The sequence below is a fragment of the Sparus aurata genome, chromosome 16 (assembly GCF_900880675.1).
Source record: "Sparus aurata chromosome 16, fSpaAur1.1, whole genome shotgun sequence".
Lineage (NCBI taxonomy): Eukaryota > Metazoa > Chordata > Actinopteri > Spariformes > Sparidae > Sparus > Sparus aurata.
Window position 1 is genome coordinate 22553430 of NC_044202.1, and position 25296 is coordinate 22578725.

The 25296-nt window shown below is 41.9% G+C and overlaps 1 protein-coding gene across 2 annotated transcripts in view; it reads left to right on the forward strand.

Moving 5' to 3' along the window:
- adck1 (aarF domain containing kinase 1) overlaps nt 1-11158 on the forward strand; it is a 63374-nt gene extending 52216 nt beyond the window's left edge. For both annotated transcript variants that reach the window (XM_030392243.1, XM_030392242.1), the window contains exons 10-11: nt 5598-5791; nt 8128-11158. In XM_030392243.1, coding sequence (XP_030248103.1) covers nt 5598-5791; nt 8128-8287 — 354 coding nt within the window. In that variant the 3' untranslated portion in view covers nt 8288-11158. The remainder of the gene's footprint in view (nt 1-5597; nt 5792-8127) is intronic.
- The last annotated feature ends 14138 nt before the right edge of the window (nt 11159-25296 follow it).

Below are 25296 nucleotides of genomic sequence, written 5' to 3' on the forward strand. Positions count from 1 at the left end.
TTTTTCTGTTGTCTGCAAGTTGTCTCGCTGTCTTTTATATACCAGCCTCTCTCCAGGCTGTGTTCACTGTGTGGCACTATATAGTACGTCTGGTCATGTCATTGAGGTAGTACAGTGACTTACCAACCAGTACATATATTTTTGACATCTTTTTTTCCCAGACAGGTCCTCTGAAACCCACAGACCGGCACCGTTTTTAATTAATTTGTTTCCTTTTCTGTTAAGAAAGTTCTTCATTTGATTTTTCAAAAAAATGCGTTGAATCGTGGAATTTCTAATAGAGCTGCAAAGATTAATCGATTAGTTGTGAACCAGTTTAAGTAATTCATTAAGAAAAAGAAATGATTCCAGCTTGGCAAATGTTTCTGTGTGTGTCTTTTTGATTATTATTTTTTTTTTCAAGTTTCTTTCCTCCTCTATGAAGGTCAACTGCTGGACAAAACAAGACATTTGAGTACGTCATTTTGGAATCAACTGAACAATGTTTTCAACAATTTATCTACCAAATAACAAATCTACATTTTGAGAAGCTAATCAACAGATTAGTCGACGTGAGGTGATTACTTTTTAACATATTTCACTCGAGTCTTTATTTCAAACTCGGTGCTGACTGAACAATATTCGACGGGTGGAAGCGTACTAACAAGCCAGCATCCTTCACAGAGTAGCATCGGAAAAAAGGGCAAACATGTGCGAGTCTCCACTGTGTCGTGTTTTCATGACTGCTGCAGGAGTCCATGTTGATTGTAACCATTAACATTAAAGATGGAAGCCAGATGTTAGTGGGGTTTTTTTTTTTTTATCCAGTGGAAAAAAGGCTCTATCACTGTATACTATATCACATGTATCATGACAGGAGATATTAGTTCGTACAAAATGTTGTTCAGTCACGTGTAAAGACTGAAGTGGTTGTCCTGGAGGCCTGTCACCACAGCCTCTACCTGGCTGCATCCTGGCTGCTGTGTGTCTCACATGTCCTTTAACGTCTGAACACAACAAATTGTATAGATGAGGATAATTGTGCGCCATTAAAGACAGTCTTCAAGGCATTCATGGTGTTGCACCTGGTTGTATTCTTGAACGATGAAAGCAATCGTGTGTAAAGAATTCGCAAAAGTCCAACCAGAAGGAGAGGAGGAGTTCAGACCCCGCCCACCGCCACGCCTCCACACACCTGCCCAATCACTGAGCAGAGTGGGACTGATTGTCTGTTTCTGACGCAGCGCCACAAAGCTGTCTAACAATCAGGCCGCTGCCTCAAGCACACTGACCGTTGGGGTAGCCACGTTGGTTGATGTTGCCTTCGGAGAGAACTGCTTCACCGATGATGGGGCTGATCCTCAACTCAACTCCACCCTCTGCCCCCAACCAAAGGAAACATGCTTCATCCACAGCGTTTCTAAGTAAAGCAAAACCTCCAGTGTGAGCGCTCAGTAGTCAACATGTGCTTTTGTTTAGTCCAATTCATCTGCTGCAATAAGTACAGTTGTGTTTTCCTACTCAGCAGAGAATAGGGGCTGGTTATAGCAGATCATCCTGTAGATCCTGACATTCTCTCTCTCTCTCTCTCTTTCTCTCTCTCCCCCTCGCTCGCTGCCCACCATTTTCCAGTGCCCGCTGCATGAAATCATCTTGTCGACTCTCAAATATACACTGCGGAGAAAAAGAAAAATCACCGGCACATATCCCTCCTCCCCCAACTGCATTCCCTTTTGCCTTTTTGTGCGGCTTATTATCGCACCACTCACAATACAATATGTCCTTATTGAAGCTTTCAAATGCAAATGAGAGCACTGTCGCCGTCTCTGTGTCCTGCTGACAGCTGTGAGGCCCGCTAACCAACCTCCTATAATTGCTACTAATTGTTATTCCCCAAGCAGGACTCAGCAGCACACTTCAGAACACCCAGCCCCCTGTTATTTGCACTGGGGGAGGCAGGGGGTTTGTGACGGGGCCGTATGTTGTGGGTCCATGTCTTTACCCTGCTAACTTTGATATTTTTCTTTAAGTGAACCGAGAAGAAATGGAGAGGTGGGACGCAACTGAGGTGAAAAGCAGGGAAGAGGTTGCGATTTTTTTCAGACAGATTTGATCTACAACTATGGTCGTCCCGACGGTCAGAACACAACAACGTCTCAGAAAATGCAACGATGCAGAAAACACAACGTTAAACAAGAAGACAGCAGTCTTTAACACAGACGTGATTTTATAAAATGCAACAACATCCCATTGTGTTTTCAGAAATGTTGTTTTATAGCCCTTTTCCACCGGTCAAAGATCCCAGCTAAACCCGCTAAGATCAGGCTTCAGATCAGTGGGAATGTCTACACTCAGTCGACTCTGGGTCGGTTTTCATCGCCTCGACTCGGCTTTGATCTAAACCTAAGACCAGAGTGAACACGCTAAACTCCGGCATGCAAAGTGATGAGGCATTATCAACATCCGGTTTTGGCGTGTAAATAATGAAGGAATTTGGGATTCAAGGATGTTTTAATACTGGACACAGTGTCGGAGGTGGAGCCCCGATCATTCCTATGAAAGCTGCTCAGTGGTGTTTTGAAGACTTCCCCGCTGTGAAAATACCTGGATCACCTGCCGAGCCGGCTAACTTCTGGTTTAGCGGTTTAACAGGAGGTGCGTTTTTATGTCGACTTTATAAAACTTGATGCTGACGAAGAAAGCAGATAACGTTGCAGAAAGCAAACCAGTGTGCGTGCCACAGATGGATTTTATCGTTCGATGTTGAGATTCAGTTCCCGTCGGTCAGTTCGGCAGGAAGAATTGTTCATATCGTTTGTTCGTTCTATCGTTTGTTCAGTCGCGTTTCCGGTACAACGTCGTTTAGCGGTGAATCGTGTAATGCACAGTTCTCAGCTCCTCATTCTCAAGCGATCGTGCTAACGGTCAACATAGCACTGTAGTTCAAGGCAAATACATAGCTGCAACTTCATGATTATGTGTACTTTTAGACAAGACAACAGTGGATAATGTGTATATTCACCTTGACATTAAATTGACATGTATTGACTGACTGACTGAACGAGAACGATGAGCTACGAATAAAATGAAATGGTTTTTTTTTCATGGAAACGGTTGCTATGCTCTCCTGTTTCTCATTGGCTAAAATTTGACGGCAGTGTCCTAGACTCAGCATACGATTGGCTGGCTCTCAGTCCTCCTCCTCTGATAACTAAACAGTGAACAACACAGCAACTAGTCTGTGACAACGAATGACAGGGAAGTGAAACGTGGAATTAGGTCAGTTGGTTCGCGTTAAAGAGTCGTTCCTTCGAACTGATTCGTTCGCAAACGAGCCATCTTTAGTGCATGCATGAACGTGGAGATAAAAGCAACACTATGTAGGACAAATGCGTTAATAAGCTGGTCTGGACATACGTAATTTTCACGCGTAAATGCAGTTCCCATTGTCAGTCAGCTTTCCGTTGGCTCACCATGTCCGAAGCATGTTGTACTTTGCTTTGGGCAGGCACGTTGTAACAACATGAGAGAACCTAGTGATCCATGTGACACCGCATTTCAGTCAAATCAGATGGAAAAATTGGCTGCCACAAAGTCAACATAACAGCTAAATGAAGCTCTGATCCAAAACTGTTGGTATCGGCTATTAACATCCATGTCCGCTGACTCGTTAGTGCTCATGCTAATACGTTTGTGTGTTGTATGTCCTCATGGGAAACAAAGCCTTCAAAACCACAATGCAGCCCCTTTGTTTTTGTGTGTCTGCTTTTCTGTCTGTGTGTGTGTGTCTGTTTGTGTGGGTGTGTCTGTGTGTGTGTGTCTGTGTGTGTGTGTGTAAGGCGTGGATGGTGCCGTGGAATCAGATGCTGTTTGTTTGCTGCATCGGTGTGTTTGCTCACATCACTTCCTGTGGGCTTGAGACGGAGACAGACGGACAGAGAGCAGAGACAGAGTTTATCTGTGTCAGGGTGTTGACTAGCTGTCTGTCTCTCCCTGTGTCTGTCAGCCCGCTGTTTATCTGGACTGACAGCTCTGACAATACTGCTGTCGCACACTCACACACACTCACACACACACACGCACAGGATGGAGAAATTCATACGCATGGAGACGTTTGGACACTCCTTGTTTCCACACAGTGTTTTAGAAAATACACTTCCAATTAAATGATTGGATTTTATAAATAACATGTGAATAGTGGACAAAAGATGTCATGTGCGAGGGATAATTATTTATTTCCTGCTCCTTAAATCTCCTGCTGGATAGTATTCTATCTACATGTTACTGCTGTCTGTAGGGTGTGTAGAGGGGTACTGACTCCTTGTGTTGTGAAGTCTCTGGTTAGATGTTCTGATGGTGCAGACACAGGAAGAGTCCCACTGAGATGTCTCTGCCGGTCCCTGTTAGGGTGGCATATGATTAAGCAGTAGCTCAATGCCCCTCAGCTGTGTTACAATTGCTCTAGCTGTAAACAGGTCACCAGGTACGGCAAAGTTATTGCCACACTCAGATTCAAACCATTTTTATTAACATGTCGATGAAGCCTTGTTGTTACGGAGACGTCCGTCCTCTGGCTGCCTGCACACAGTGATGCAACACGCCACGTTAACGATGGTTAACCGAGCCCGCCGCTGCCCCGTTACCTTGATCTAGCCGAGCCCGTCAGTCCAGCTTCATCCCCACAGTCGGAACAAGCTCGTAAGCCGTGTCCTCAATCAATTCATCAGCTTTATTTGTTATATTTAATCATATAAGGTACGGTGGCTTGTGCTCAGCGCTGACCCTCTGAGGTCCGCCCCCCTCCTCCTCCTCCTCCTCCTCCTCCTCCTCGCTCCTCTTCTGACATTTCCCTCACCGTCATCATATTATTCATTTGCAAATGAGTTTAATCTTTATTATAATATTATCACGGCCTGGAGTGGGCTATTGTATCGCCAAAGGAACTGGGTGTCATCATTAATCATTACACCCACGGCTAACAACCAATCAGATTGCTTGATTTGAGCCGTCCCATTATAATTGTGCTTTGATATCGCAAATGTGTGTAAATGACCACAAAATTAGAGTGACCGGCCTCTTTCGACTCCTGGTCTTTGCTTTAACTACGACACTTCACCACACACTCACTGATTACTGCTCATTTCAACTTAACCTCTTATTTTCTTGAAACAGATTCTCTTAAGGTTCACCGCTAAACCGAGTGCTTTGTGTCAAGATGTTGTGTACCTGGTGCACTTTTAATCTTTTACTTTATATTTAATGTGGGCAGGTTACAGCATCTTCTACTGTCCAGGTGTGGAGAACTGTAGTTGTAAGAAGTGTGCATTATATTGCGCGCCAGCAACAGTAAGATAAATGATCAAACTGCTCTGAGCTTTTGTATATAGCAACCCTATTGTTTTGTTAAAACTGTACATTTTAAATGTTCCCTTTTGCTTTTTCGAAAATCTACGCTGAGAATTTGCTGATGTGTCCAAAGTCTTATCAGCTCACCATCCACCCAGAAAAGATGTAGTCCATGATCATCATGTAAAACATCACTATGGGTGCGCGGGGTTGCCGGCTTGTACATAATTTAACCGTTAAAGAGATATTTTTCTGTCTGTTTGTGTTGGCAGGATGTTGAGATACGGACCAATGCAAGTCTGTATCTGCCTCAGATCAGCGAGCTGCTGAACCGAGTGCCCCGACAGATGCTGCTGCTGCTGAAGACCAACGACCTGCTGAGGGGCATCGAAACCACCTTACAGACCAGAGCCTCCTCCTCGTCCTTCATCAACATGTCCCGCTGCTGCATACGTGCCATGGCCAGGTCAGAGAGCGCACTCTTCTCCCTGCCACAGCCGGGGTTTATTATTTAGCTTGTTGGTTCGTTTTGTTTTCTTTCTTCCCTTCATTTTAAATCGGAGTGTGTGTATTGTTTGTCAAAATTTCTATTGGTTTGCACTGAGCGTGGCCGGTTCACATACGTTTTTCTATTTAATCTGATGATGTTTCGCTCCTGAGGCCTTTTCAAGATCAACGTATTCTGAGATACAGGCCACAGCCTAGTAACACGTGAACATGGTCAGACAATCATCCTCCAACACTAGGGTGGGGAAAAAAAAGTTCATGTCACAGTATTGAATGAAAGTCTACCTAGAATGTGTGCGTTTAACATTTTAGAAGGTATTTAACCAAAAGAATTGTGGGATTTGTGTGTTCTGGTGTGAAACATTGTTTGTTTTACTCAGAAGAAGAATCCCATTGGCTGTATTCTGTCACTGCCTAGTTCAGCCTGTTCAGTCAGTCAACACATCATCAAATTAAAAAAGGAAAGTGCAAAGTGTGTCAGGACTAAACAGAAACTAAGCTGACAAGTGTCTTTGGAAGAGAAATGGAATTCTGCCACTGTAGGTTTGGAGAGGAGAGATGTGGGCTGTCACTTCAGCTCCCAGCTGATGGCTGAAGGACAGGACTCACAGGGTCTCTGCCTTGCCTGGTGCCATACTGCTGTCAGTGGTAGAGCTCGTCCGAATAAGCACATCTTATAAAATATTAACCAGCTGTAGTGACTGGGCAGTAATGTTATACAGGTGCCAGGGGATCCTGCGATGCCGCCTCATCCCCACACCTCAGCTGCAGCTCTCTGTTTCACAGCAGGAAACCTTTTCTGCAGCGCACAACATGTTCACCCGCTGTCAGCAGCTGCAGTCTCTGCCATGTAGCACGTTTTTCTTCTTACAGTATGTTCCTGACATTATGTAGAAAGTGGCGTTTTTGTGTTATTTGGCGCCCCCCACTGTGCAACACCAATGTCGTAAACACAAATCCCAGGTCTGTCACAGAGTCGGAGGTGCAAACTACAAGAAAAAAACTCAGCCTATCACGGCAATCTCGAAAACTTTGACACCACGTGTCTTGAAGTGAACATGTGTGTGACGCTGTGACTCCGCCCTCCCACTGAAGTTACGCAGTGCAGAAACATGTAGTCGAGGGGCGGAGTGCCCGAGGCCAGAGACACTGCTCACCCTGTCACGAGACACTGTACCATCAAAATGAATGTGATGCTGTTATTTTAAGGTTAAAAAGAGCTGCATAATGTTTCTTTAAATGTAAGATAAAGTAGTCTTTGCACTGTGGGAGTGTCCTGAAAAGAGACATGCAGATGAGGTCAAATGAAAACTCTCATGGAGGCAAATGTGAATGCAGGTCTATGTGTGTCACATCTCCAGGGTGTATGACCTTTGTACGTATACCTATTGTATCTTGCTGATGAAGACCATGAGATGGAGTTGAAAGCTTATAAGTGGACCTCTCTTTTTGCCATTAGAGCTTTAACAGTATTTGTGTGTTGTACTGAGGGACCTTGGGGTATTAAGGAAACCTGATGTTAAAACAATATATTATTGATTGATTATTGATTATATATTAAATCGTACGTGGTCAGTACATGATGACGAGACTCGTCACTACAGGCGTCTCTGTGTCGCCTGCTGTGTGAGGCACAGCCTTGAAATAAAAATGCTTACAACAGCATGCTGACATGCTCTCTATGACAATGGTAACACGCTGATGTCGAGCATGGTGAAAATGCTAGTGTTTGCTAAAAGCAAAGCCGAGCCTCATGGGAATGTCATTAATTTTGCACGATTGAGACAAAAAGTGAACAGTCTGAAAATGAAAAATGTTGACCCAGTGGCCGAGGATCTGAGTCAGAGGATAAACACAGTTATTAGAATTCACTTTGAGGGGAACATTAGTGTCAGAACCACAGTATCTAATCCTTTTGGCATGATGAATAAACGTTCTTAATCACAGGTTAATCAATCTCGTACATGCTGAGATATTTCAGTCTGACCAACACGTCTGTATTCTAGGCTCTGATATGTGTTGCAGCCTGTTGGGGTTGATAATGGAGCTTTTATATGTTTTCTTTCTGCATGTAATGTGTGACTATTTCACATTTCAAAGCTGCTGTCCAATCTTCTCTGCGCTCACAGAAATGTAATTATATGGTTTGTGTTATGATACGGATCATTAGCTAAATTGTTGATGAACTGAAAAAAACATTTGTACAACTCTTGGTGACTCAGCCCAGCCAGTACGTCCTCATTGTGCCTTGACCCTTGATTTTCCTCCTTCTCCTTCTGTTGTTCTGGCTCACAGGCACAAGAGGAGTAAGACTCAGTCCAAGAGGAGGCGTCTGCAGATCACGCTGTCAGAGCATCTCAACTTGTGGAAGCTCACGATGTATGAACTGTTCCTGTGGGTGAAGGGCTCCACGGCGGCGCGCTGGCTCATCGCTCTGCTGTCCGTGCTGCACTGAGACGCATCCGGACGTCGCCACTGAAACATGAACTACAGGCTTCAACCGTCGGCTCTCAAGAGGGTCTATCATACACCGCATCTGTGACACATGTCCTCATACTCCCACACACACACACACACATGCATGAGTTCGACTTATCTCCACGACACAATTTGTAACTCCGAGCACTCGTACAAGGACACAAGATGCGGATGTCTGTGGACATCAGGGGGCAGATGATCATTTTACAGACCTGTTACCTCAAGATCCCCACTGGATCAAACTGTTTGTACCATTATTCCTGCACAGAGACCAAAACCAAACCCTGTGCTCACTGATTGAATCTGGCAAGCTGTGCTGTAGAGAGGCAGTGTCTCCCCCCCCCCCCAGATATATCAACTTATCAAGTAGAAGCCTGTGAAAGTATGTAATTAGGACATAAATTATAGACCACACACATAAAAGTCTTGCAAGTGATGTGAACATTTACCTGAACCTGTGACTGACACCTGTTGCAGCCGGTTCTGTTTATCAGCTAGGCCTCAACAAAGCTGCCTTCCTCTCCTCTCACATCACTGCAGCTGTCAGTATGGACAGATTTATTATGATTTTCACCTTTTTTAATATTTTTTCCTGTGCCGAGCTGACGGCCGTGTTGATGCGGGTGACTTGTATTGAGCGAGACCTCTAAACACAATTAAATGTGGAAATAAGAAGCAAATACGCTTCGTACCCCAAATTCAGAACTGTAACTTTGAGACTGTTTGGGATACAGCCAGCTTCAATTCAGTTATTATTGCTTTAGAGATATGTTTTGTTTTTATTTGTTTAAATGACGTATTATCACATATATAGTTCTATTATGAGATTAAGTTGTCATGCTCTTGAGATAATAGGGTCTCAGTGAAATTATCGTGTGCAAGCTGTTAACCGGGGCTATAGATCTCAAATACCTGACATCTTAAACATAACGCTGTATGTGCAGCCCTGAATAGCATCGTATTATTCACTCCAGCACACAGTGACACAGCAGCGGAGGCTGACACAAACCAGAGGAGAGAAATGAAGCATGCGCAGCTGCAAGGCCGCGAAGCAGACATCAAATCAGTTAGTAAAACAGTTGGACAGGTTCTCCTGCACAGCTGCAGGTGGCCCGCACGTCATCTCACCTCCATCTCATGCAACACACAGACAGTTTGGGACACACTACGCACCGGGTGATGAAGGCTGCAGAGGACTTCCTCGTGAAGAAGCACTGGATGAGAGGGGGGGGTTGTCTTGAGAGTTGATCTGTGGCGGGATGCCGATTGTGTTTCCTGCGTTGATGACGATGGACTGTGAGTTCATTCCTTCTCCTCGATCATATACCTCAGGACTTGTTTTGTCCACTCAGTAGGGAAAAGTGTAATGTGTTTGTCGGCGCCTTGTCAGAGCTGACTGGGTGTCATCTAACCAACAATCATCTTTTTACAGTCGCTGCAGCTCTTGAAAACTTTCATGAACATTAAAGACTTGACTTTTATTCCAGAGGTTAAAGTCTGTTGCTTGGTTACTGTTTCTTTCTTCAGGAGATGGATACACATGAATTTAGCAAAGTGACAGATATGTATGGTGCAATACATTTAAAGAGACGGTTCACCCCAAAATCAAAAATACATGTTTTTCCTCTAACCTGCAGTGCTGTTTATCCATCTAGATTGTTTTGGTGGGTGCTGCAGAGTTGTCTGCCTTCTCTCAAATATAACAGAACTAGATGGCTTGTTGCTGCTCAAACGGTAAAAAAAAAAAAAAAAAAAATACATTCGAAAAACTTAACAGCAATGTCTCTTACCAGAAATCATGACCCATGGTTGCATTAGCCTTGTTTCCAGCCATGTACTGTCAGTGTTGTACCCTCTGAACCCGTATTTAAACTGTGGTTGCCGCTCTTATGTGTTACAAACTGAACTGAAACCAGACTGCTTGGTGGAAACGAGGCTTAAGGGGAGAAATGTATATTGAATTGGGAGTGAACTGTCTCTTTAATGGTGCTTGTTTTGCCTGTGTAAATCTTACTTTGGCAGTATTTGGGGATAATGCACTAGACTACCACCTGCCAATGTATTTGAGTGTATACGTGTATGCATTGTATAGTTTCTCTACAAATTCCCTCAATGGAACACAACATGGTCCCGTCCATGGCATGCACGCGACGATTTAACAATCCCGCATTGCCGTGCTGCACCTTTTGATTCACATGTTGTGATGTGACTCCACCTGTCTGCGGGGATGCAAAATGAGTAATACAGATGGAATAAGGGAGCTACTGCAGGAGCAGCACCAGAGTCAGTTTGAGCCCAGTAGGCAGGATATGACCCTGTTTCTTCATCGCGTACTGTCTGAATAAGCTGTAAAACACTGAAATACAACTGAATGAAACTAAAAGAAGAAGAGCAGCTCTATGGTCTAACAGATGTTACATGTCGAAGCTTTCTGACCAATTTGTGAGAAGATGCATTTCTCTTCTTTTGCTTCCAGTCTTTAGTCGAGCTCAGCTGAACATAGTTAATGCAATCTCATACAATGCAACTGCAAAAACGCACAATTCTGAATATATGCAGCCGACACATCCATCTTCCTCATCTCGGAGGCCGTGTCTCTTACACAACTCTACCATGGTATCAGTGTCAAAGTACTGAGTTATTATTTATTTTCTTTTTATTTCCTGTAATACAATTCACCTTTTAATCTTTGTTAAGATGGTGATATGTTAATATTTCTGTTGTGTTATTCCATTTTGGAGGCATGGGTCCAGCCACTCCCCATAAGTTGGAATGAGCAGGTGGAAACAAAATGGATGTTTCATCATTTAATAATAATTTGATTAAAAGGAAGTGAATTGAAAATTAAGTGTATAATGTCATTTATTGTTTTTACTGAAAGTGAAGTGGTGAGGAACATATGAAGCAAGAGAGGAACCCATTGGACTCCCTGGTCACCAGGCGTGTTGTCCTGGCTTGTGGTTGATGGTTACTGATGATTTGTTGTTAAAAGTACAGACAGCAGTCTGTTTTTCCTCTCTGAATAGACGTGATGTCAAACCACTGGATAGTTGTGACAAGATGCTGGGACAGTTTCCAGCTGTGTTTGTGGCAACAGAACCAGGTAACCCTGTCCAAGAGGTGTGAGTGACTTAACCTCCCGGACCATGTTTCATCATATCGGTGGTTGCAGAAACGTACATTGGCAACATTTCTTCTGGTGAGTGAGCCTGTCAGTGTACCAATGATTATAGTTTAAAAGGTTAAAGTGTTATTTATTTGTCTTTTTTTCACCCCCTTTATAAATGCCATTAACATAACTGCAGGCTGTCCAGCGGAATTTCTTTTTAATTAATATGAAAGAAATATTCAACTCTCTTTTATGGTAAGAATTTAAACACTAATGATGCTTATATTAAAAAACTGTCTTAAGTTTGTATTAGTTTGTATAAGTTTGTACTGGATGATGGATGGTTGAAGCTTTGAACGACTCATAAGTTGAATTTGTTTTAAGATATCAATTGAAGTTGATAGAATTTTCTGTTCATCCATTTTATGAAATTACATTAAGACTGTAACAGATGGCCTGAAGCATATTTCTGGTGGTGGTGGGGCCCACTGTGATATATTTTCAGGGGGCCCCTGGTGGCACCCCTGTTCGGAGAACTCACATGTAGCCACTGTAGGTTTGTCATAATCCCCTCAACACAGAGGAATAAATCTAGTTGCAGAGTTTGCAGCCTCAGTAGCAGTTCTGTGCTGCTGTTTTCTGCTAAAACGCTCACAGCGATGATGGCAACATGCTAATGCTTAACAGGTATGTTTATCATGCACACCGTCATTAGTTTTATAGCTTTGTGGTCAGAAGGGAAAGGGAGACAAATTAAACTCTTGACGGGATAAGAGTGACAATAAAGGGATCACCAGAGTTATTACAACTCTTCCTGAGTGAAAAATAAATGTCTGCAGCATAATGTTGATTAGGAGCGGGCATGAGTGTAAATGACTCACCCATCACCTGCATATTATTTTAAAAAGGTGAACAGCAATCTTGGTGACCTCTACATATTTAAAGGGGCAGGGCAGAACTATGACTTGTATGAAATTTCATGGCAATCCATCCAATAGTGGTTGAGACACATCGGTCTGAACTCAAGTGCAGGACCAACCGACTGACCGATATCCCAAGATGTATCTGATTAAGAAGCCCGGGATAGGCCAAAGCAGAACTTGACAAAAGTCGACCTCAACCTCTGGATAGTCCAAACATAGACGAAATTAAATAACTGGCTTTTTAACTTCTGCTTTTTTTTTTTCTGAAATCCAGCCCGGACCCTAAATATCAGCCTTTCATTTCCAGCCTCACATGCTATAATCCCTGCAGCAGCCAATCTCGCAGACACACTCACTAGTCAGGCTGTTGATAATTTGCCTCTCTGTGCAGTTCATCCAGCCAGAGTGCATAATTGCAAAAATGTCCAAAAGGAGCAAAGTATTTCTCGACCACAACTTGCACATCCAAGCCAGTGTAATGGGTATTTTAACAGGATGGTGTCTGTGCTTATTTGCAAGTCCCTGTAAGGTGAATTGAAATTAGTTTCGGTGTCGGTGGCAGATCGTCTACATGTCAGGGACACATTTTCTACAGCCAGGCTTTACATTTGTGAATGTGGGATTTGACCAGGGTTGCTCAAGCTGTCTGCACGCCCAGAATACACACTGCTGCTAATTTCCACACCTGTGTAGTGATAAAATATTTCCACCATCATTGACACACAACCTGCTTACACTGTTCCTCAGAGTAGTAAGTGTTTCTCAGCACAGTGTGTGTGTGGGTGTGTGTGTGTGTGTGTGTGTGTGAGAAAGTCCGATAAAGAGTGTGTAGCAGTATATGTGTAGAATAGTCTGGGTGTGTGTGTGTGTGTGTGTGCCTGTGTGTGTTAGCCACTGGAGGACCATCCATCTTTATCACACAGAGCCACCCAGGGCTGCCATGGCTAATAAGAGCAGCTCTCTCTTTCTGTCCCTCTCTCCTTCTCTGGGAGAAATAGAGAGAGCGAGCACTTTGACAAGCCCTCTCTCCATCCCTCCCTCTGTGGAAGTGGTCTGGAGGAGGATGAAAGGTCAAACACTCACGTGTTAAAGTCAAAGTATCTTCAGAATACGTGTTGAGACAAACACGTATGGTGCTGAGTAGATGTCGTGAACACAAACAAGTGTATCCCCCTTCAGATAAAGTCCTAAAGGATAATTCCAGTGCGCACAATAATGGACAAAACTATGAATATAAAAGCCTTGTTTACATAATTAACACTATTATAATCATTACCAACCCCAGTGGAATAACATCACGCTGGAACCTCGTGTCCAAACCAAACCATTGCTACTGAAGAGCACTTTGCAGCTGAGGCAAACAGCGGACATTTATCTTACATATACAACCACTTCTGTCAGTAAAGCCTTTTTAAAGCTAACCAGAACAAAGGATACAAAAAAAACATATGTAATAGAACAAAAATGGGCAGTAGTAAATGAAAACTTGTACTGACATTGCAGCAAGTGCAACATGCATTATTAAGCTCAGTAAATGGTCTCTTTTACAATTACTCCATGAAGTCTTCCACAGTCGGCCCCAGGTCCGACTCCTCTGCTCCTTAAGAGTGAGTGCATAATCGGATCAGACCTCTCTTGCCTCACTATATTCGTCCTAATTATTTTCAGCTGAGCCCAGTAGCTGGCAGTCACAGCTGTAATGGAAATATTATGAAATTTGCAGGAAAACTACGCAGACTGTGCTGATGGAAGATGACCATGGTGGAGATCCACTGTGAACACTTTAAACATGTACTGTGTAAGATTTCTGCATTAAAATGTGTAAAACTGACAAGACGTTCAATATATATTTTGATGAGTTGTGTTGTTGCATGATCCTAAATGCTTTCCTTTTTATCTATGCCAAGGTTTTTAACTATAATCCATTATGTTGTCGTCCTCAGTTTGGTTGTGCTTTTTTTTCGTCCTTTGGAACTGATCACAATTTGAATTGTCCTGCCTGGGTGTGGTTGCACCTGTCCATGGTGTTGTCCACGCATTTTGTGTGTGTGTGTGTGTGTGTGTGTGTGTGTGTGCGTGCGTGTGTGTGTGATGGTGAAAAAAAGTTCTTCCATGGTAAACAACAAAACTGGAGATCAAGTTTCTGCTTCTGGAAGAAAAGTTGACAGAACTGCAAAGTGTCTAAATCTGTGTGTAAAACTAACGCATCACTCTCCACTGATGCTTAAGTGAGAGTTGGGTAAACAGGTTGTGCCATACATGTTGGAGAAACATGCCGGTGGTGGCGTAGGCATCGTCAGTCTCGTTGTGCCTCTGTTCCAGTGGCGGTTCTAGACCAGTTTTAATAGGGGGGCCAGGGTGGGGCCGGCTTTTTTGTTAGGGGGCACATACAACCCGGAAAAAAAGATAAATCCCTCATTCAGATAAAACAGTGTTTACAATTTCAGCATTTTTCATTGGGTAGTAAACTGCTAAGACACTCTATTTCTGCCTTTCCCTTCAGGGAAGAAATCTGTCGTTGTATTATTGATGCAGACTCCCTGTCGGGGGGGGCCACAGGGGGGTCCAGACTCGGCGTTACGGGGGCACTGGCCCCTGTTGCCCCCCCCCCCCCAGAACCGCCCCTGCTCTGTTCTGGTGTGTTCAAGGTAAAAAAATGAGGTGTCACAGTCAATTGGCTCATGCTGTTCACGACACAGCGTGGACCACACTCTGCCTCGCTCGCCACCGAGGTAAGTACGGGCTAAGTGTTTCTTTTCTTCCCTCCATCCCTCCTCTGGTCTCTCTCCCTCCACCTTATTCTTCTGACAAGAAGTTCACTGGCTGAGGACTTAATAATGTTTTCTTAGTTACACCAGAGTTAATATTTCTCTTGAATTTAAAATCCAATAAAGCAGTCACTGTGGTCCACCTACAGCATGATAGATGTGATCCAGTTTATTGGATTTGAAATTCATAGCAGAAACCATCAATAACAGACCGGCTCTGTATCGGGGGGGGAAACGGGCTGAATTGATTTCACGGCCGCTTTTCGGCTTCCTTCTGTCCTCCCATTTTAAAAATCAAAACCTTTCATCAATACACATTTCTGTTTGCCATGAGAGCAGCAGTGACTGTGTCTCCCTATGTCTGCCTGTTCAACACTCACAGCTAAATATTTGACTACTGACCAAACTGACATGAAATTTGTTGAGAATATTCTAGATGACTAGAGGCTGAATGGCCACTAACCTGCTGACCTTTCCTCCAGCTCCATCATCAAGTTATAGAAAGTCTTCTTCACCAACACACTGCTCCATGACAGGGTGTCTTTCTTGGCTTGATTTCAATGAAATTTATACTAAAAGTTGTGGTCTATCATTCTACATGTGCAAAGTATGTAATGGTGCCATTTAACATTTACATACAATCAAAATGCATTAAAGGTGCCATTGGAAAGAGTTTATCAACTATTAAATCCATACAGCTCTAGATGTTCCATCTGCACCAGGAACCAGCTTAAACCTCCTGTCTTTATGCACTCATCATTATTTGGGATGAGGCCGATGGCTGCTGTGCTGTCTGAAAACTTGAGGAGTTTAACAGGCAGGTCTCCTGAGGTGCAGAGGTGGTGTAGAGAGAGAGGAGCAGTGGGGAGAGCTCATATCCCTGTGGAGCTCCATCACTGATTGTCCAGGGGCTGGATGTGACGTTCACCAGCCTCACTTTGCAGGGCATGCAGCTGGCTGTGTGATGTCCGAGTCTGAGCGGGTGAGTAAAACACATTCAGGTTGTCGACCTGTAGTTGTTCTCTACATTGTGGGGGGATGGATGGACTGTCAACGTTTGGACGAAAATTGCCCTTCGGAAATTTCTGAAAAGGTCAAAAAAGCAAGCTGGAAATGGTTTTTGGCATCCAGGAGCACTCTGACTCACAGCTTGATTTTGCAACGGTGAGATGTTTGTACCGTAAGCCCTGACCCTCCACCAGAAGAGTTCAGGATGGGGAGACTGTTTGGTAAATGTGTTGATAGAAAAACCTTGATTTCACTGCAGCTGTTTGGACTCCCAGGCTGTTGAGACGTCAAATCTTGATGCAAACAACATGTGACAGATGTGAAGCCACAGTGCCACCGACCTGCTCTGACCTCGGAGGACCGGTCTGAGCCTCATCTCATTTCACAACTGGGTCATGTTTTTGATTTGATATTTAATATTTATTTAACTTTATAAACCAAATCCTCCTCTGGTTTGGAAATGATTGTTGTATCCATTTTGCTGATCCATGTTAAACCATGTTATTTTACATCCCGGTGCTCCATGATTTTTCAAACTGATGAATCCAGGCAGATGTCACTGTGGTTTAGCTTAATTCCATAACTAAAAACAAAGCACTTATAGAAAGTCACAAAGAAGTTGTAAACTTGATTTTCCCCTGCAGCAGATGAGGCCACAGCAGGAAGTGTGCGTGGCCTCCCTCTGCGCCTCTTGACATTTTGAGGCTATCCATGAAAAAAGAATTTGTTCCAGAGCCTCCAAAGAAAAGCAAGGGTGGAGAGCATTTTTTTTTAATCTGATCATGTAAAGAAAAATCACATTATTTTTTTAGGCAGAGAGTATAAAATTATAGAGCATGCAGAATGTATTACTGGTCGAGGCTGGGGCCAAACTTTCTTTATGACGGTATCTTGGAAATGATGAAAGATTTAAGCCTGATTGAAACCTTTAAGTGATTAAAAATGAGATGAGATGAGATTACAAATGTTCTCCATAGTCAGTTTGATTTTTTTGACTGAGCTAAAATCTAATCACATCAAATACCAATGCTTTGGGACAATGCCGAGCTTGACCCACCAATCTGAAGCGTCTGTATTTGTTGACCTGGGACTGAGACTCAGACAACTCTCTCCAGACCTGCTTACTGGCTTTAAAAAATTAATTCCAACTTAGTACGGAGGAGGTTATTTGTTGGTTGGTTGGTTGGTTTGTCAGCAGGACTACACAAAAAACTATGGAATAGATCTCCATGAAACTTGGATAGAGGATTAATAGACCCCATTGCTTTTGGTGCAGATCTGGATAAAGGGATGGATCCATGGCAATGGTTGCAGGTTAAGCAGTTATTTGCAGTTTAAAATGTAGTGTGATACTGGGCTATCAAGTTTGATATTGGATCAGGTTGTCTCTCTACTGCACTCTACTGAGAGCCATTGTAGTTATTTCTGCTTCTGAACCCATCAGTAATCTGTATTTTCCAGTACATTTGCCTCCCTGGATAATACTGCATTAATCTAATTGCATCATTAAATGTATGAATCATACATTAATTTAAAGACCATATAGAGCATGTGATGAAACTGACTGTTGTTTCATTATTTCACATGAAAGAATGAAACAACTGTCAGTCAGAGAGGTGACTGCCTCTGATCACCTCTCTGACTTCCCCAGGAGACTGTTGATATGTTGTCTGTGTGGCTCTCAGAAACAATCTCTGCCTCTCCTACACAATAGACAGGGTTTAATCAATATGCTGAGACAGCGGTCTCTGGCCCAGAGACTGATAAAAGGGGACAAAAGAAAGAGATCGAACCTAAAACTCTGACTTCTCGTTTGTCTTTTTCTGTCCCTCTTTATCCTCCATCTTTAGTCCATCTCAGCGGGTAGAGAGACAGACATCATAAAAAACATCACATACGCCTGAGAACCTCTCATCCTGGGATTAGTTTTAAAGCAACATCAATATAGCATTAACCTGACTAGAGTACTACTGAACATGAAACCAATATACTTGTCTTGACTATGATTATTAAACCAGCAGTAGGCGATATGTAACTGTTATGCTCTTTTTTGCAGCTGTATCACTGCTACGCAGACACATTGGGCCCTATTGAAACACCCTGTGGTGCATGGTCTGAAGTCCATGGCTCAAATATCTATAGGGCGTGTCCGACTCACTTTTTCTATTTTTACGGCAGAAGATTTTGGCACAAGGTTCCCAGGTACACCAATTTTTTTTTACAATTTAACACCTTACCTAACATGAACACCACTGATTATCTGACACATTTACATAACATTACACATTTTGATTGACAGCGAGTTAATGTTCGTTACTCCATCACTTCGTGTTAATGGATGTGTCCTTGTTAATGTCGTTATTGTTAATAGACTATTTAATAATGTATGAATTAACACCTTAATAAACATGAACACCATGAGTAAACGGTCACTTGACACACTCGTTGACCAATAACTGACTGTTATTTAATGGTTATTACTGCATTGATAAATGTTAATTAATGTACCCTGGTTGTAAAGTGTGTATGTCTGCACTAACTTGAATAATCAAAATGAGAAAAACTCAGAGCCTTTGTTAAGTCGTAAACGTGTGTGTGTGTGTGTGCCCAGGGTGACACTGTTAGTAGTGGACTTGCTGCTGGAGTGAATTAACTTTGCTGTGTAATCACTCTGCATTATGGCCCAGCTCAATAACTTGACACTGCAGGTCATTGGCATGTCAGGCTGCTTCTGTCGATACGTGCCTCACCAGCCCACACACACACACACACACACACAAGCCGCTAATATACATTGTAACACATGTATGCATCTACAACACACATACACCAACACTTCAGGCACGACTCGTATACTCTGAAACGGAGAAGATAACACAGTGATGTGATCAATAGCACTTTGGTGGCAGCCACTCCCTAACCCCTTTGCCCTGAGGATATATACTGTGAGAGGGCAGTCAAAATCCTAATGGATTCCCCCTCTCCCTTCCTCTCTCTTTATTTCACCTTATCTTTATTACCATCTCCAGCCCTTAGAGCTGCATCCCCTGCTGTAAAATATCTGTTTCTCTAAGGGCAACTATTCTTTGCAAAGAAGATGTTTCCATACTTCAACAGATCCACTCAGCTCGGAGTTTATGTAACGGCTCAGTTTGTGACTATAGATGCGTCAGCATGTACATGTAGGCTACATCATGTGGTTTAATAATTGAAATGGGAGACACGACTGAAAAGAGAGTGGGAGAGAGGAAAAATCTATGTGGAGACATCTTTACCACAATAGATTGAATCAATTCAAACTTCTGCAGAAGGGCAGCAGGCTGAAGTCTCTATTCACCATCCATCCGTTTTCACTATGGGCTCATTTCTATTCATGATTTATGTCCAGTGAACAACTGGCACTAGACTGTTGGTCTTCACGGTACTAAGACAAACACATTACAATTCTGTGAACTGTGTTCCAAACAAAACAACACTGATGATTTAACTGCTCTTAAATAACCTTTTGCCTTACCAATAGGAATCCAGATCTTATATTTGTCCTGCTGTGGTGGTTCAGAAGGTTAAGGGCAGCAGACTAACAGTGTGTTCAGAACAAAGGCAAAGCAACAAACTTTCACTCTTCTTCCTATCCAGTCTTCCTCCTCTCCGTCCTCTCCACTCCATCTCACTTGAAAAGCAAACAAGTAGTAAGTAGAAGAATGAATGGGTGTGATATGACACTGCTGTACTGAGCAGCCCCCTCTGTTGGCAAAAACATGCACAACATGATGTAGGCGTTGACCAGTGAGCTCTGTCGGTCTTTTTCTGCAAAGCAAAGTTATTTTACTTTGTGGTCTGTTTTTAATGTACAGTTAAAAGTGGGAACATTTCCAGCTGGGGAACACCAGTGCTGTCCCCAGAAAATGGGGCATCTGGTCACCCATAGGGTAGCAGCACTGTTTGCTAATGCTAGCCTATAAAGCGCTGCTAACAATAGTGGCTAGTAACGAAGCAGTGTTCTTCTTTTATCAGATAACTTGGCTGTTAGCGTGAAGTTGCGAATGACTTGCGAGAGTCCGCCTTTTCTCTCTACACCAGAAAAACGGCAAATGGCATTGTGATGAAAAACAGCTGAAAACACCATATTGCAAATATGTGGTCATAACGTAAACACCATTCAACTGATGACGTATGGGGGCCATAAATAGTTAACCCTTGTAACTCTGTTCTGAGGGTTAAGGGAGCACTTGAAAATGAGGGTTAGGCTAAAACTTGGAAATGGGATTGGGCCAAAGGGGCACAGGTTCTTCTTCAGGATGTCTAAGTTCATTACCTCCAAGACTAAGATCCTGCAAAAGATATTAATATCAGCTCTTTGTATCCACGATTGGTTTGGTAATCTGGTAGAGTTTACCCATTGGTGCTGACATGGCACCAATCTACCAAACTAATCATTCTCCAGGTCGTTTCCTTTCTTGACACTTTATTGACCGCACAACAAACTTCACAGGTACTCTCTGTTTGATTAGTCGGCTGATCTGATGGTGCTGTAAAAGATAATGTCAAATCTCACCTCTCCATTGGTTGACTTCAGTGTTTTCCCACCTCAACCTCAACTTTTGAGTCTGCTTTTTGATCTAGTTTTGGGGTGAGACTGCACTTTCTGTGACTTTACTCTTTACTGCAGAACATCCTTTTATAACTCTGCCATCTACCTCCATGAAATCACCTCACCATTACAATGTGCTAGTCTTGTGCACTGCTAGTTTATATTCATTGCTAAAATTCTGCACAGAGAAAGTTATTACTTCGTGTGGTCAGTATGAAGAGATGACAATACCAATATTATTTCAAACTGTATTCATTGTAACTATGATCGGGTATTTTCTTAACCTTAAACAAGTAGTTCTAAACATTATGTGCATAATTGTAATCCACTGGAGGCCAGGATGTTCTCGGAAAGGACTCACGGTTTCAATATTGGCATACTCTCTTAACAATCTGTGATGGAAGGTTAATGGACCTTACGGATATTTTTGTGTATGCATTCACCTGACGTTAGCATGTCACAGTGTGGGTGTAGTGCAGCATTTACTCTCACACCTTTGCCCTGCTGTTAAAACATGGCCTCTGGGTGTCAGGAGGTAAAAAAACACCAAACGGTCCATTTTTGTGCACTGAAAGCGCGTTTCACTTCATCTTCACTGCTCTCTGCAGGTGTTAGGAAAGCTATAAAGCTATAGACCCAATGGATGCAAATGGCTCTCGAGATGCATGTGGAAGTGTGAGAGTCATTGATTTCTCCTTTCTCTGCAGTGTGTGTGGTAACCACTTAACACCACCAGGGATAGATTTAGTAGGGCTGAGATCCATTACAGGCCTCAAATAGTCCAAATGTACGTAAAATGTTCTGTGCAGCGCTATAGATAGGAGGAACTATGAATTTCAAACAGGAGGTTCTGTTCAGAGTATGTTCTCATCCTTAGAATACATGGAGAAATGTCTCTGTGCCTAATTTACTGATTGTATTCATCTCTCTGAGGGCAGCCGGGTGATTTTACACACACGTGGTTTGTGATTTTTACAATTTAACAATTCCAGTTCCAATTACCTACTGTTTATCTGAGACTGTCAACAAGATGATAACATCTTCCCAGCAAATGCTCAGAAACAACATCTGTTTACATTCAGGTGACGAAGACTTAACAGTAATTATAGCTCGAGTCCATCAGGAACAGAGGAGTGAGCGAAGTGATGCCATTTACGATTGAGCCCGTTGTCTGCAGCACCCAAATTGGGCTGAAGGGGTAGGTGGGTCAAATAAATGTGAGACCGCTGTTAAACTACCGCATGCATCTGCACTGATGTCAGACCCTTGTTGTCCACGCTAAATCTGTTGCATATGCACTCTGTTATGTCACGTATAGAATGTGCATAGGTGATCAGATGGATCAAGTAAAAGATGGGTGAGTTTGTCATGATAAGGCTTTCTTCCTACATTTGGAGTGTGTAATGTTTTATTCTGAGATATTCGGACGTTTTTTATCCTGAAAATGTCACATCATACAGCTAACAGCAAGAAGAGATTGTGTCTTTCCCTACCAGAAACCTTCAGCTCCCTGATGATCATGAGGAACATAGCTGTTTTGGCTCCTTGTATTGAGACAGTATTGTTTAGATAACTCTCCATCTGAACATTTCCTCATCTGGGTCGCGCTTCAGTGCGACTGACAGGATTGAAAAATAGAAACGGGGTGTCGTGCTCAAGGCGGCGCAGTGTGGTGTAGCATTGCACTGCTGGCTGGTCAACACTCCAATAGGAAACAATGAAATCAAGCTGATACTCACTTTAATTGGGACATGGTGTGGTTACTTGGCTAAACCCAAAACCAGACGCACCCCCTAACCCACCCAAGTTCAGTTCTGTCTGCATGTTACCAAACCTTAAACGTAGCCTTCTTAGTTAAACAGATTTGTGTTTCCAGAGGTAATTTGTACTAAGTAGATCACTGATGAATAATGTTCTGCCAAGTATGTATCAGGTCAGCACAGGTTAATTTGGAGGACTTTTCCACAGGAAATTACCATGCAACTATCCCTTTTCATGCTAATTTTAAACATGTAATGGTAATTTTTCACTATAAAAGGACAGAACATAAAAGGTATGTGAGACATGGTACTGTAGTCTGGGTGGATGTGCACACTGTGAACTGCAGCGCACAAACCAGTCAGTGTTTTGTATTTGTGATGCCTGAGAGTGAGATCATCATCCAGCATCCAACCTGACTAATGGCCAGATCTGCAGCTAAGCTTTTAAACTGCTCAGTGTGCCACATCTGATTGGATAATTAGCTTGGTAGCCTTCAAACTGATGTCAGCGGTGCACTATACCTCGTTGTTTGTTCATGCTTGAGGTGTCAGCTCGATCTGCCATCCTTAAAGCTGAGGGTCCGTGTTTGTAGCTAAAGGGAGGAAATTAGCAGGAAAGCTAATGTTGGTTGTTCAAAGTCTTTGGCTCATTGACTCCGTCAGGGTTTCATCATCATTTCAATGTAACCAGGAAACATTTCCAAAGCAGAGCATCTGTTCTTCACACTCACATTAATTACTGAGTTCAGACTTGTTTTGAGCACTTTCTGCATTACTTCCATGAATAAATACACATGTGCAGCTCATTTAGATTGAGCAAGAGCTGCTTTGTTGCTCTACTTGAATATGAAAACCTTTTGTCGCTTCTAACCTTCTCTGATAGATGATCTCACACCACAGATGTTATAAAATACGTAAAGAGAACAATTCACTGAAGCACAGGATTTGACATCACAGAGAGCAGGAGGGCCCAGGACAGATTTTAAGGAGCTTATTTATTATCTTTAGGATAATATCTTCTGCAAACAAGATTATGACGTATGTGTGCGTGATGTTTCATTCATTAAATTTTTTGTTTATTATTGATTTGTTTTGCTAAACAGCTGTACTGTATATATGTTCACTGAGAAGCTCTGGTCAGTCAGGGAAGTGTTATACTGTACAGGAGACATACAAACAGAGCAGTGGGTTTCAGTTAGATACTGAAGACGTCAAGAAGTTTTGTCTGAATCTTAGTCAGCGTTAATTTTCTTGGATTAAGGATTAAGCTCTTTCTCTAACCTTAAAGATATAATATGTAACATTTCAGCATTAAAGCTCTAAAAAAGAACTAGACCATTGTTATACATTGTGTTAAGTTGTATACTTACATTATCCCAAACATTTAATGGAAAAATCCATAATTGTATTCAAGGTAATGGAGCGTTTCATTTGGTCGCTATAACTTCCAGGAGGGAGTTATTTCTCCTTGAGTCACTTAGAACGATCTTTTAATCAACTATTGAGGTTGTTTAACAATCACAACTAATCCCAGCTACTTACGTCTCTTGCTTTCTTTGTGTGAGGGACCCTTGGCAGAAATGACACACTGTGTGTTCAACTTTGAGTAAAGAAAAAAACATACCCTGTAACATGAATTATGCAGTGTGTGAATATTGTAGGACAAGTCATTAGATATGTTTACATATAAACAACCTTTACTTTTACAACACTGCTAAAACAAAATTTAATTAATATGATGGTGAATAATTTTTATTTCAGTAGATATGTTCGATCTTATATTGATCTTATTTTGAATCAGCTGGATTTTGACATTACATGAGAATGACATGTTTTTCTATGTTTTTTTTTCTCTCCCCTTTACTCATATCTAGGATTTATTTACCATTATTATTATTGCTGTTGTTATTTTTTGATGGTTTTATAAGTATTATTATTGTAGTTATTCATCAGTGCTGATGCTGCTGATAATGGTAATAATGAATAATGTTGCTGCTATTTTACTGCTGTTATTTATGCTCACAATTATACACAATACACAATTACTATTATTATATGAGCTAAATGATATATGATGATAATATAATCATAATTGTTGTTGTAAGTATAGTATTATTATCAATATGAAAACATTTTATCACATTATGATTAATGTGAGATACATCCCAATCATATTGTAGATGACGTTGATAATGACAGTGATGATATGATAATATTATTTCTGATAGTGCAGATATTACTACAAATGTATTAATGTTTTAGCTATTGTTATTATTAGTATCATTGTTGTCATATTGTTATAAATATAACTACCATAATATAATAACTACTTTCATTATAATAACCATTGCTGTTCTGATTGCTATTATTAGTATAGTAGTTATTAGTAACTATCATTACTATTACTATCATTATATTAGTAATGTCACAGTCATCAGTCGGCCTCTGACAGACACACACATAAATCAGCTTTTATTCTCATTTATTCATTTTTTTTTTTTACGTTTTAACTTTTTTTTGTATTTTTTTTATGACTTTCAGATAATTATTCTCATCTTGTTTTTAGATGAGATGAAGATCAGTTGACCATGTATTGGATTGTACAACAATACATTTCTGTTATTTGAGAGAAAACATCTAATTACGGCACGATATACACTTTTTTCTTCTTTTTTTCTTCTTCCATAATGTAAGGTACCTCGGCTCTACATAATGTTCACTCTAAAAGCTGCTTAACTGAATGTACCAGTTCAAGTCGTCATTTTATCTTAAAATGTCATCTTGATCTAGTTTGTCTAGTATGCTCAGTTCTTCAGTGTGCTCATGC